The 14,593-nt window shown below is 53.0% G+C and overlaps 1 protein-coding gene across 1 annotated transcript in view; it reads right to left on the reverse strand.

The window, feature by feature from the left end:
- Positions 1-14,593, reverse strand: part of PITRM1 (pitrilysin metallopeptidase 1) — a 1,609,076-nt gene that overhangs the window by 646,174 nt on the left and 948,309 nt on the right. Inside the window, exon 21 of the mRNA XM_069648021.1 lies at positions 14,393-14,513. Within this exon, the coding sequence (XP_069504122.1) occupies positions 14,393-14,513 (121 nt within the window). The remainder of the gene's footprint in view (positions 1-14,392; positions 14,514-14,593) is intronic.

Here is a 14,593-nt window from a genome sequence, read left to right on the forward strand (position 1 = left end):
CAGTCAGAGCCTGGGGACTGGCAGCTGTTGTACCACTGACACTCAATGCCTAGGGGCCCTTGGGGTACCAAAACGATAATCCAACAATGCACCTGCACCCTAACTTGAGAACCCCACTACAGCACTTAGCAGACAAGTAGCTAAGGAAGGCGCCACATCTACAGTTAGACTCCAACGCCAAAGATATCGCAGCTGGCGCAAAGCCTTACTCGGCAATGAGACGTACAATACCGCCCTGTGAGCATAGACCAGGATAATTTAGGGACGACTTCCGCCATACCGCCCTGTCTAAACGCTGAAACACAAGTCGGCTTGTGGTGTGACCTTGCGACTCACAGCACTTAGCGAGCTACTGTAAGTGCCCAGCACTGCCTGGCCCTACTGTGTGCGGCATGCCCTCAACTAAAAAGAAGAGAAGCCCCACCATAAAGGAATCCTTTGCAGCGACCAAGTCGCGGGGCCAGCCACCAAGTGCCATTGAGGCCCATGCAGTCCAGGCTAACCCAGAGTCACCCAACAAAGACAAACAAGTGCTGGAAGCCATTGCAGGTTTACGTTCCTTCATAGACACTAAAATAGAGGAAGTCAAAGCGGACAAGCAATTGATGCGCCAAGATACACGCAACCTCACAGAGCAGGGTAACTCCTACAGAAGCCGGACAAAAGGAAACTACGGGCGCACTGAAAGATATGCAGGCCAGGGTACATGACCTGGAAAGGCGAAACAAAACCCTAGAAGAATGGGCTGAAGACGCGGAAGGACGATCTAGGCGCAACAAGGAACAAGTTACTTACCTGTAACTGTTGTTCTCCAGCATGGGTCTGGCATGGATTCACATGCTCATGAATATTCCCCGTCGTCAGGCTGGGAATCCTCGGTAAAGAAAAAACCAGTATCAGTTTCGTTTCTGATCTGACTTTCGTAGTAATAACCAATCACTGGTCTCTGCGTCATACTGACCACAGCCAATGACTGCCCTCTACCTAAGCCCCACCTCTGGCAGCCATCTTCAGATTTGGAAGCACGTGAAGTGGCAGTATGACCAAGTGAAGAGCCGCAGAGGGGTAGGCGGGAGGGTTCGCATGTGAATCCATGCCAGACCCATGCTGGAGAACAACAGTTACAGGTAAGTAACTTGTTCCTTCTCCAGCATGGGGTCTGGCATGGATTCACATGCTCATGAATAAAGAATACATAGCAGTACACACATGCACAACCACGGGAGGTGGCAAAGGCTCAATATTAAGCATCACATCAAACTCAACATTAAGCATCTTACCTCCTCACCAGGCTCACCTCAGGCGAACAGGTTGCGCAGCACTGCTTGGCCGACCCTGGACTCCTCCCTGGAATCCCGGTCGACGCAGTAGAATTTCGTGAAGGTGTGCGTCGACCTCCACGTAGCAGCCCTGCATATGTTCAGCAGGGGCACACCAGATAGGAACGCCGTGGTAGCTGCGATCGCTCTGGTGGAATGGGCTCTCGGACGGCCAGGCAGCGGTCGGTTTGCGAACCGATGACAGTACATGATACAGCCGGAGAGCCATCTGGAAATGGAAGCTTTCGAGAGAGCCTTCCCCTGATTGACAGGTCCAAAGTTCACAAAGAGTTGTGACGTCTTCCGAAAACACTTTGTGCGGTCCACGTAGAACTTCAGCGCTCTAGCCACATCCAGCGAGTGCAAAGTCCTCTCAGCCGGCGACGAAGGCGACGGGAAGAACACAGGCAACACCAAGGGTTCGTTGAGATGGAAGTCCGACGGTACCTTGGGCATGAAGGAGGGGTGCGTCCTGAGCACTACCCTCGTGTCGTGAAAAGTCAAGTACGGGGCCTTGCAGGAAAGGGCCTGGATCTCTCCCACTCGTCGTGCGGAGGTGATGGCCACAAGAAACGCTGTTTTCCACGACAGAAATTTCAACGGAGCTGAGTGCAGAGGCTCGAACGGAGGTCCCATGAGCTTGGTTAGCACCACGTTGAGCTCCCACGCCGGGGCCGGAGCCTTCACCGGCGGGAACGATCTGAACAGTCCCTTCATGAACTCTTTCACCAGACGATGAGACCACAAGGACGTCCGCCCCATGGTTCTGGTGTATCGGGAGATCGCAGCAAGATGAATCTTGATGGACGCGTGTGCCAGTCCAGCTTTGGCCAGCGTCAGCAGGTACGGCAGTACTTGGGGGGCCGTAATCCGTAGAGGGTTAATCTTCTGTGCGTGGCACCAGACAGAGAACCTCTTCCATTTGTGTCCGTAGCATTTAAGAGTCGAGGACGCCCTGGCCTTTGCAAGAACCTCTCTGCAGTCGGCCGGTATGTCGTATCCTCCAAACTCTAGCGCTGCAGGAGCCAGGCCTGCAGGTTCAGCGATTTCGGGTCGTGGTGGAGGATGGCGCCTCCTTCTCTGGAGAGTAGATCCGCGTCCACCGGCAGCTTGATTGGCGGGGACGCCGACAAGTCCAGAAGGTCCGGGAACCATATCTGCCTCGGCCACGCAGGTGCGACGAGGATCATCCTGCACCGTGACCTCTTGAGCTGGTTGACGAGCCGGATTAGCAGTGGCAAAGGAGGGAACGCGTAGAGGAACAGGCCCTCCCAGGGGAACGAGAAAGCATCGCCCATGCTCCTCGCCTGGGGAAACCTGCTGGAGAACCTCCGGCACTTGGAGTTCGCCGCCGTCGCGAACAGGTCGATCTGGGGTGTGCCCCACCGTCGGAAGAGGTGATCCACTAGATCCTGCCGTAGCTCCCACTCGTGGCACGAGCGCAGCTCCCTGCTGAGTGAGTCGGCGATGGTGTTTTTTATCCCTGCCAGATGAAACGGCACCAGAAATATCCTTTGGGCGATGGCCCAATGCCACAGGTCCTGCGCCTCCTTGGACAGTGCTGGGGACCTGGTTCCGCCCTGTTTCCTGATGTAAAACATGGTGGTGGTGTTGTCGGTGAAGATCCTCACCACCTTGCCCTTGAGGGACGGAAGGAAGGACCTGAGGGCCCAAAACACTGCACGGAGCTCCAGGACGTTGATATGTAGGGATTTCTCCGTCGGGAGCCAAAGGCCTCTTGCGTGCAGATTTTCGGTGTGCGCTCCCCACCCTTCCAGGGAGGCATCCGTGGTCACTGTCTCCTGGTGGGCTGGGGTCTGGAAGTCCAAGCCCGCCGTCAGATGCGCGCGGGTGCCCCACCACCGGATCGCTCGTCGGAAACTCTCGTTGAGTGTGATCCTTTCCTCGAAGCTGCCCGTCGTTTGGATCCAGCGCGCGTCCAGGAACTCCTGCAACGGGCGCATCCGGAGCCTGCACAAGGGAATGAGGTAGATGCAGGAAGACATCATTCCGAGGAGGGACTTGATGGACCTCACCTTGGCCGCGTCGGCCACCAACATCCGCTGCACCTTGCCCAGGATGGTCCTGCTCCTCTCCTCCGACGGGGAGGCCAGAAGGGACACTGTGTTGAGCCTCGCTCCCAGAAACAGAGCGTCTTGCGCGGGTACCAGGTGGGATTTGGCGTAGTTCACGGAGAATCCCAGGTCCGTGAGAAGTTGGACGGTCCTTGCCGTGTGAACCACGGCGAGCTCCCTCGTCTTGGCTCGGATGAGCCAGTCGTCCAGGTAGGGGTAGACGTGGACCCCCTCGCGGCGCAGCTGCGCCGCCACCGGTGCGAGGCACTTGGTGAATACCCTGGGTGCCGACCGTAGTCCGAAGGGGAGGGCTTTGAACTGGTAATGACGCCCTTGGACCACAAACCTGAGGAATTTTCGGTGCCCCTTTAGGATGGGAATATGGAAGTAGGCATCCTCCAAATCCAACGACGACAGGAAGTCTCCTTCCTCCAGCTGACCCAGGACGTGCTGGAGGGTGACCATCCGGAACTTCTGCGCCTTGATGAACTTGTTCAGACGTCGCAGGTCCAGGATGGGGCGCCATCCCCCCGTCTTCTTCTTCACGAGGAAGTATCTCGAGTATACTCCGGAGCCCCGAAGCCTCTTTGGGACGAGTTCGATGGCGCCCTTCCTGAGCATCGCTTTTACCTCCAGGAGAAGTTGAGGGACGTGAAGTTCTTTCCTGGCCACGGGGGGGGACGCGCGGGCACCTTCTCTGGAACTCGAGCGCGTGGCCCCAGGCCAAGGCGTCCAGCACCCAACGGTCGGTGGAGATGGACTCCCACACGCTGACGAAGCTCGCCAGCCGGCCTCCCACCGGGGTGCTTCGGTGGGGGCCCGACCCCACGGCCGGTTCAATCCTGCTTCGACGAGGCTTTGCCGCCTTGACCTCCTTGGCGACGACGGCGGGGTCCGCCAGACTTGCCTCGTCCTCTGTAGGCCTCCTGAGACGACGAGCGGGCCGCTTGACGGTAGGTGGAGAAACCGCCGCCGGAACCTTTGGAGGCGCCCTTGCCTCCGCTGCTCCGAAAGGGCGTCCGTCGTTGTTGCAGAACTCCCAGGGCCCGGGCCGTCTCAGTGTCCGCTTTAATGGCCTGAAGGGAATCGTCCACTGTTTTGCCAAACAGGTTGTTCCCATCGAAGGGCATGTCCAGGACTCTGGTCTGAACGTCTTGACGGAAGTCCGTAGCCTTGAGCCATCCACGCCGCCCAAGGCAAACGCCGTTGCCCAACTGGCGGAACCCAGTGTCGGCGATGTCCGTTGCAACGGTAATGGCGTGGTCCGAAGCCACCTCACCTTCCTGCAGGATCTCCAGGGCCTCTGTCCTCTTGTCGTCCGGCAGGAAGTCCAGCAGGGGAGCCAGTTTGTACCAGAGCTCCCTGTCGTAGCGGGCCACGATAGCCAAGGCGTTGGCCGCTTTAATCGTCGTCGCTGCCGACGAGATGACTCTGCGTCCCATAGCGTCCAATTTCTTTCCCTCACCGTCCGGTGGGGAAGTCGATGTGGAGGCCGCACCACCCCCCGCTTTCTTCCTGGCCGCCGCGGAGACGACGGAGTCCGGGGTAGGCTGCGCCCGGAGGCACAGGGGGGCCGTGTCCGGGACCCGGTACTTCTTCTCGTACCGGTCTCTTCTAGCTGGCGTCGTGGAAGGGTTCTTGAGGAGGGTGAGGCCCTCATCCCAAATGTCGTCCAATAGAGGCACTGAGAGGACCGTCTTCCTCTTGGCCTCGCGCCGCTGATAAAGGAAACCTTCCTTCTTCTTCTCTTCAGGGCAGAGTTGAAAAAGCTCGGATGCCCTGGTGATCATGGAGTGGAACGATCCAATCTCGTCGGGCGGAGAAGCCCTGGTGGGAGGCGACGACGGTACATCCTCGTCGTATACCTCGTCGTCCGTACCCGTCGCTGCCGTGTCAGTCCCCGTATCATCCCCTCGGGTGGACGGGGAGGAGGGCTGGACGGGGCGCGACGGCTGAAAAGGAGGTGGAGGGTGGATCCTTCTTTTCTTAGTAGGGGGAACACCAGAAGGTCCCGGTTCTGGGTCCCCCGACGGGAGAGGTTCCTCCGTCGGCAACGGTAGTCTCGTCCTTATCTCTGAGCATAAGGACTGTATAGCCAACAAAATGGCTGCCGAGTTGTCTTGCGGTGCTGGCAGAGGGGAATCCGACGGGCGATCAGGGGCCCCGTCGGTACCCTCGACGATGTCGTCGTCACCTGCGTCGGGATCCATCCCGACGGGCCGGTCTTCTTCCACGCCGAGGCCGTGGCTTAAGACCTCGACCAGTTCCTCCTCCGAGTTTGAAGCCGAATCTACGACGACGCCCTGCCCCCCCCTTTCTCTTCCCCTCGGGGGATTTCACGGGGGTCCTATCGATGGGCACAAAAGAGGACTCCCTCCGAGGTGGCAGGGAGACTCTGAGCCCCGAGGTCGCCACCACTGGTGTAGCCTGCACAGGCTGAGCCAGGGCCGCCGCGACAGTTTCGATAGAGGGCTTGGCCGGATGGATTAAGGCCTTCACCACCTTAGGTGCGCTCACCGCCTTATCCTTGAGGGGGGGGACACCGCCTCGCTCCCCCTCCGATGGGGCCTTCGAGCTCGACCGGGGCCTCTCCAGGAGCTTCGCCGGGTGCTCGGCCTTCCTCTTACCCGACCCAGAGCGTTGGCTCGTGGTTGATGGTGCCGGGGAGGGTGCGCCCTGCCTGGCGCCCGTAGAGCCCGACCGTTCGGCGCTCCCGGTGCCAGCGGACTCGCGGTGCTTGGCCTTATGTTGAACCCCCGTCGCCGGGGCGTCCTCAAAGGTCTTAGAAGACCGCTCAGATTTCTTCTTCTTCTTCTCGCCGGACGGGCTCTTCCCTTCTAGCCAGTTGGCGAGACGTTGATGGCGGTCCTTCATGGTCCGCTCCGACATGTTGCCGCAAAACGCACAGTCCTTCTACACGTGCGTCTTGTCCTCATGTAGGCAGTAGAGACAAAAAGAGTGTTCGTCCTCCTTGAAGACGTTCTGCAGCTGGCATCCAGGGCAGACCCTGAACAGCTTTCCGGGCGTCGAGCTTCCCTTCTCCTGGGCCATGACCGGGCCTGAGAAACTTCTGGAGTCCTCCAAAAGCGTAGCTCGACGAAATCTTCACCCTTGAGGGGCGCAGACGAATCCGACACGGGTCCCCGTTGATCGGATAGAGAGTTGGTGGAGCTTGAGGCTCTTTCGACCGAAAAAACGAAGTTTTTGAGAAAAAACGTGAAAAAATAGCACTAACGCTCGAGAGCAATAGCACGAGGATCCCAACACATGAACGTGCGGTAAAAATCTGAAGATGGCTGCCAGAGGTGGGGCTTAGGTAGAGGGCAGTCATTGGCTGTGGTCAGTATGACGCAGAGACCAGTGATTGGTTATTACTACGAAAGTCAGATCAGAAACGAAACTGATACTGGTTTTTTCTTTACCGAGGATTCCCAGTCTGACGACGGGGAATATTCATGAGCATGTGAATCCATGCCAGACCCCATGCTGGAGAAAGTACGCCTTTTAGGAGTGCCCGAGGGGATGGAAGGATCCAACCCCACAAACCTTGTGGAAACCCTACTGCAACAAGTGGGTGCTGGCTGACTCTCACAGGGCTTTGCGGTGGCGCGGGCTCAGAGATCCTTACAAAAAAGGCTGCCACCTGGATCACACCCCCAACCACTGCTGCCTAGGATCCTAAATTTCCAAGACAAAGAAATTATACTATGCCATTCACGAGAAGGCAGGGAGATTAAGAGAGACGATGCCAAAATCGCCATATACACGGACTACACATCAGCGTTCCAGAGAGCAAAAAATTCCTTCATCCCGGTTAAGGCACGACTCTGGCAGCTGAATCTCAAATACATGTTAATGTACCCGTCCAGGCTCAAAGTGTTATATAAAGGGAAAGCTGTTTTCCTGGAGACCCCAGCGGCTGCCACCATGTGGCTGGAACACAACATGGCAGAAGGCGAAGAAGCAGTGACATAGCTAGAGCTGCAACAATAGGGAACCAGACGCTTGAAGATTATGATGCCCTACCAAAACTCTCAACAAACTACCACTAAGAACACAGGAATCCATTGCAAAGAAGAATAGATAGCATGATGGATGGGTAGAACACCTGGGCGCTTCGCCTGAGCCAACAGGAACATCCTCTGCGAAAGGACTAGTGTCAGCCTGTTTCTGACCGGACACGACCCGCACAGGAAGACCCGGATGGGCCAAGAAGGTGCGGGGGCACCTGAGCGTTGTTTCTATGGAGAGGCTGCTGAGTGCAGTTGGTTAAAGTTTGTTTTTTATTGTTTTAATTGTTTTAAGGTCTTCACAATACCAGATGCAGGGGAACAAAGTTTACTATGGTTTTTGGTCAAGTACTACTTGTTTCCTGCAAAAGTTGGATGCAGAATGTTACGTTTTTCAATATGTTATTGGCTAAAACATTTTGTTGTCTTTGCAACGCTACATGAATTGGTGAGATGGTCTGCGAGTGATCAGGGCAAAATTACTTTATGGAAGGGGGCGGGGTCGATTAGGGTGCAGCTGGTTGGGGAATGCTAGGTGGAATGAAACCAGATAAGGATGGCAGCGGACATAAACATTCTTTCATGGAATGTTCGGGGTATGAGCACTACATGCACAGAAACAGGATTAAGTCCTTCTTGAACAGAAAGAAAATCTCCATAGCATCATGGGACCCCAGCGCACTTAAATGGGCTATGCAAGACACTGGCCCCATACCGTGACTGCTTTCTTATCTGGGGGGATTTTTTTTTTTTTTAACTTTTCTTTATGGCCAAGAAGTAGCAACCGGTATAGCACACAATTTGCACGAATGACGCACAATTCATGTTGATGCGTGAATGACAAAACGCAGGTTCTACAGAAGGTCACATGCAATCCAACAACAGTTAATTACAATAGAGACATGTATCATGTAGAGCGGTCCGCCCCCTGATCAGGAGAGGGAGGGGATGACAAGAGCTCAAGGTCCACCTTGCGGTTCAAGTAACTACAGAACTCAGTCCATATGTTTTTAGGGCGAGCATTGCTAGCCAGCAAGTTAATATAGTCATCTTCACAGGATTGTGTCCAGGTGAGGGCCTTCAGCCACATTTCTAGGGAAGGGGGGGGGATCTGCGCTTCCAGCATTGCAGAATGCATTTCTTGGCCACAATTGCCACCACATTCAGAAACCTAGCTTCCCGTTTCGCTTCCGCCTCCTCCCAAAGCCCAAACAGAAGAGACAAGAGGTTCCGGGCTTACACAGAACCCCACTACCTCGGAGAGGGTTTCAAGCACAGCATTCCACAACGGGGCCAGTGCCCCACAAAACCAGAACATGTGTGCGTGGTCCGCTTCAGTAGATCTACATCTTGGACAGGGGTGGGATTGATCCAGGGCAAATTTCCCAATCGCGTAAGGAGTGTAGAAAAGGCGATTAAGCAGTTTGTATTGAATACATCTAACTCTGGAATTAAGAGAAACCTTGCGAGTATGCATACACATTTTGGTCCACATATCATCAGTGATGTCGAATCCCAGATCCCGGCTCCAGGCATCCCAAACCCAGTGGGAGGGCTCGGCAGCGCGCGCCATCAACATTTTATACAAGGAGGATATGATGCCCCTACCACCAGCGGAATTGGCTATATAGCTGACCTCGGGGGACTCGGGGGGGTTCGTCCGGGTACGAAGGCCACATGTCTTGGACTACCGCCCTGATACGAAAGTATTGCAGCAGCTCCAGTGGGGACCTGGAGTGCCCGGGCTTCCACGTATCTGGGGTGATGAATTTCCCATCAGGGAACAGGTCGGAAAATGATCTGTATCCCAGTTCTGACCAGTGACGCATGAGAAGCTTATCCTGTGTGGGGGTGAGGCCAGGGAAAGACCAGAGAGGAAGCCATTTGTAATACGGGGGTGAGCCGGAATCAGGCCTCAGAATCTGCCGCCACGCCCTTAAAGTGGAGGCCAACGGGTCAGCAGGGGCCTGCGATCGGTACGAGTGAAAGAGGATCAATGACATGACGTTCACCTCCTCGGCGGCCAGGATTTAGAGCTTAATATGCGGGGGTGGGGGGTTCCTGGTGCTGGTACCAGTACATAGCGTGTTGGGCCTGGGCGGCTATCCAGTACTGGGTGAGATCAGGTGCACTGAAGCCACCCCTCTCGTAAGGCAGGGTCATATGCTGCCACTTTCTGCGCACGGCCCCTGAGTGCCAGAGAAAGCGGGCGCACCCCGCATGCAAGTCCGCAAAGTACTGTTTTCCAGGCCAAAGTGGAACGTTAGCGAATATGTACAGAAGTTTTGAGACTATTATCATTTTTATTAGAGTCAGTCTTCCTTAGAGTGAAAGGGGGAGGTTCCGCCATCTTTCCATCTTGATATGAGCATAATGTGCGGCAGCCCCATAGTTCTCAGACAATAAAGAGGATTTTGAGAGGGACACTTGGACCCCTAAGTTTTTGATGCCATCAGGTGCCCATTTGAGAGGGAATTCGCATGCAGGTTGGGAGGTTGCAAGGGTGAGGGGAAAGATTTCTGATTTAGAGTAATTAATAGTGAAGCCCGAGAATGTGCCAATTTTGATAATTTCACGTATGATCGGGTCGAGGTGGATTGAAGGGTCTCTAATATATAACAGCACGTCATCGGCATAAAGTGAAATGATTTCGGGAGTATCCCGCAAACGAATCCCCTTGCGCATGTGGTCGTTACGTACACTGTCAGCCATGGGCTCGATGGCCATCGCGAACAACAAGGGAGAGAATGGGCAGCCCTGTCGCGTCCCTCTATGGAGGGAGAAGGGAGCCGACAGGTTAGAGTTGATTAGGACTCTGGCCACAGGGTTAGCGTATAACAATTTAATGCAGGACATTATGTACGGGCCAATCCCCATCTTCTCCAGTAGCGCCCACAAATATTGCCACGAGACCATGTCGAACGCTTTTTGGGCGTCCAGGGTCACGGCCACCGCATTGACTCGGGGATCTATTCTAGAGATTACATTAAATAGTCGCCGAATGTTTAAGGCAGTGGAACGGGCAGGGACAAAACCGCTCTGGTCTGGGTGAATCAGATATTTCATTATGGGGAGGAACCTATTTGCTATGATTTTGGCGAAGATTTTGGTATCGGCATTTATGAGGGAGAGGGGTCTATAAGAGCCACATTTATCTAGAGGCTTACCCGGTTTGGGAAGCACCGTAATAACAGCCTCACGCAAGGAACAGGGGAGGGTAGTAAGACGCAGCGACTCCTCCCAGACAACGTGCAGGCGCGGAGCAAGAAGGTTGACATGTTCCCGATAGAATTCGGCGGTCAGGCCATCTGGACCAGGGGGATTTACCCTTAGGTAGGGCCGAAATGACAGCGATGATCTCCTCAAGGGTGAAGGGAGCATCTAATTGTTCTTTGGTGGCTAGAGATATAAGGGACATTGGGATGCGGTCTAGGAGGTCATCAAGATCTCGCGGGCTGTGCTCTGGTTGCTGGGCATAAAGGGTTGTATAGAAATCTGCAAAGGTCTCAAGAATGGGCCGGTCAGACCATTGTCGCACTCCACCACTATCGATGATACTATCAATTCGAGCTCTGCCTCCCTCGGCCCGGGCGAGGCGGGCAAGAGTACGGCCTGGCCTCTCTCCTTCACCATACTTCCGTGCTGCAATGGGACGGGCGAGGTATCTTATTTCGCTGTGGGCGAAGGACTCGAACGTGTCTAGTTCATTTCTAATCTGTGCCAGCTTGGGCGGAGAGGGGACGGCCGCATACTCGCACTCTAGCTCCCCGAGTCTGGACTCAGAACGGCGCAGAGAGTTTCTGATGTCCTTCAGGACACCAGCCTCCCTGGAGATACACATGCCCCTGATGAAAACCTTAAAGGCCTCCCACCTCACCCCATCCGTTGTATCGTGGCGTTTGTTATTATCAAAAAACGAGGTGATATCTGCAAGGATGTCAGCCTTGAAGACTATATTGTGTTGTGCGTCTGACTTAAACCGCCAGTGAGAGTGCGGAGGGAGGGTCGGGCTCAAGGCAATGTCTAACGTGATCGGAGAGTGTGCGAGGCAGGATCTGTGTGGTACGTATTTTGCCCATGAGCCCCACGGAGAGAAGGAAAAGATCGATCCTGGAATGACTGTCATGGACGGAGGAGTAAAATGTAAACTGTTTCGACTTTGGGTGGAGTGCTCTCCAGGCATCCACCAGACCGGTAGTGAGCATGTGTGCATGGAGGCGGCGAGCGGCCCTAGAGAGTGTTCTAGGTGCAACACCGGATCTGTCCAAGTCGGAGTCGAGGATGAGATTCATGCCGCCCCCCCAGATGATGGGAACCCCAACATAGCAAAGTAGAATGTCAAGGATGTGGTCGAAAAACTTGGGTGCATCTATGCATGGGGCATATGTGTTGACCAGGAGGTATTCTGTATTAGCGAGGAAACAGTGGAGGATCACATATCTACCCTGGACATCTATATGGCTGGTGCGAAGGGAGAACTGCAAGGATTTGTGAATCAAGGTGAGGACCCCTCTGGATTGTGAAGAGAACACAGTATAATATCTGCTGGGGCCCCATGACGGGGCAAGAGAAGCCGATAATTTTGCGAGGGCGTGGGTTTCCTGTAAGAGAAGTATTTTGACCCCCTGCCTCTGGGCGTAGGCCGTGATCCCGCGTGCCTTCGTGAAGTTGCTGAGCCCTCTGGTATTCCAAGACATCAGCCTAATAGGCCATTCAGTCGATGGACGAACCATAAGCCCCAGAGGAAGATGCAATAGAGCAGGAGGACCATAAGTTTGTAGGAATTGTGGTAGAGACTTATCTGAGAAGAAGGGCCCAGGAGGAAACTACTTGCGGTGGTGGTTTACATTAAAATCGCTCTAGCAGCACAAAACAACCTGGTTAAAAAAAAAAAGAAAACGGCTTCTTCTCTTAAGTGCCGTATTCAGGGCTTGCAGCCTGAGTCAGCGATGCCCCAAACGACTAAGCAAAGGAACAAAAGGTCTTCCTACAACATATATTCTCAAACCAGCGAGGAAGACTCCAGAAAAACATAGGATGACAGACACCTGGCGACATAGTGGACAAATGAAGAAGGCAGCAGAGCCGCAAAACGCCCCCATATGGATAATGACTGGAGACACCCTCAGACACCCTAAGCTGAAGATCTGGGAGGGTTTTGAGGTCTCCATCCCCATTTGGACGGCACAGTGAACGCTGAGTGGAGTCAATAAATGGCCCATACAACGGCTCAAGTGTGCAGGGTTTGACCCAGCAGATGTAAGGAGCAGGAGACGTCAGGAACCCTGGGCTGGCTCACCAGAGACAAAAGTAAACCGGCATACACTCAAGCCACTGTACACAGTCAGTATGGCCCAGTAAGTACTTTAAACAGCAAAAGCGACAGGAATTGGTAAGAACATCTCCTTAAGCAAGCCATTAAACCTGCTTCCGCCAAGCGGCAGAAAAGGAAATGGATATGGAATGCAGAGACCAGTGCAAGGACTAAATATGACTGCTGCAAAAACGGTCTAGCCAAAGGCCAGCCAGCCAATCACTGGAGTGGGCTGGATGCAAAGGGTCAGATTACCGACCAGAATGGTTGGTCACTGAGACTTACTTAGTCAAAGCCACCCCCTAATCCCCCCACCCAGCAAGAGGGGGAGAACTCATGCACTTAAACTAGCCAATAGCAGTTCAAACCAATATGGAGACGGCCCTTCTGAGCAGACAAAAAGCCCACATGGTCAGAATGGGCATTTTATAACCACATTGTGGTTGCCTTGAACAAAGGAAGCCCTAAAATACACAACTGCTAAGGGCTGGATTTAAAAAACGTACTGGTACCCAAAAGGCTCCCAAAACACACATTGGCTACCAATGCAGTAAAATGTTGTGCATGCCTGGTGAAGCCACAACTGAAGTATAGCTACCACCAACCTACTTCCTAAAACCTAGCCACAGTGATAAAATCATCCCAGAGCAAAAAAGGGGAGATTTAGGGGCAACACTAGGTCTGGGCACCTTAGGAGCAACCCAATAGCATATATCTTAAGTAAAGTAAAAAGGGTCGTAAAAGCAGGGGAACATCAGGGGAAGTCCTTGAGAACCAAAACGAGGCAATAATAAAAAAAAATATAAAGGGGAATAAGGTGATGGGCCTTAAGTGACCCTAGAATCCCCCAAAATAGCAACTCTGTCTAAACACCCTCCCTCACCACGTATGCATAGAGGGCCAGTTGTAACTTGTGTGCATTTAAAATACTGTACACTAGCAGAATTATATGTTATTGTACATAAACCATTTCCATCCTCAAAATGAGAATGGAGACGTTAAAAATTTTTTTTAAAAAAAAATGACTTTCAGGATTGGTGTGGGTTTACTGAAATACAGCTGGCAGGATTTCAGTAACTCCCCCGTCATTACTTAACTACCACGATGACGGCAAAAATAATAAGCAGGGATGTCGAAATACAACTGATAGCAATCAAGAACATTGTTTTGTGCTATAATGAGAGCCACAAAGTGGCATTTAAATAATATCAAGGTTTATGAATATTATTTGCTCAATGTGCTTTAATAGAAGCAAATCACCTTTAGGACTTGTAAACCCCACGGGCAGTAATCATTTTTTAGGAAGGCTTTGAGTGTTGAGCAGTATCAATGAGCCCTCCACAAAGAGACTACATGTTCTGCCCCCTCAGAAAACGTTTGAGAACACCCCTGATCGGAATGCTCATATCTAGCCATGGTTATTCACATTTATCCAAACCTGTCAAGTTCCGGACACCCATAGATGTCATGTCTATGTCACCATGTAAGCCCAAGCTGCTAATGTGCCTGCAAGAGTCATCTGAGGATGTGTGAATTAGTTACATCTCCCCTCCAGCGATGAAGGCTTGTCCCAATTACCAAATGCATTAAATCCCTGAAACATATTGCTGCAATTAAGCAAACACAAAAGTACATTTAAAGTTTTTGAACCCGCAAAATAATATTCCTTCAAACCTCGATCAAACTTGGCCTTACGACTTTCAGTCCCTTCTTATTTTTATGGATTCCCTTAAGAAAGAGTTCTACTTCTTCAGAGGCTTTTGACATCTGCTGTGGAGTAGCATTCAATGAACATCTGTGAAAAGAAACAAAACGAGATGGAAACAACCCCATTAGAGATCACTCTATGCGGGACAACTACATAGTCTACAAGAC

This window comes from Ambystoma mexicanum, chromosome 2q (genome assembly GCF_040938575.1).
Source record: "Ambystoma mexicanum isolate Mex_15411 chromosome 2q, UKY_AmexF1_1, whole genome shotgun sequence".
Taxonomy (NCBI): domain Eukaryota; kingdom Metazoa; phylum Chordata; class Amphibia; order Caudata; family Ambystomatidae; genus Ambystoma; species Ambystoma mexicanum.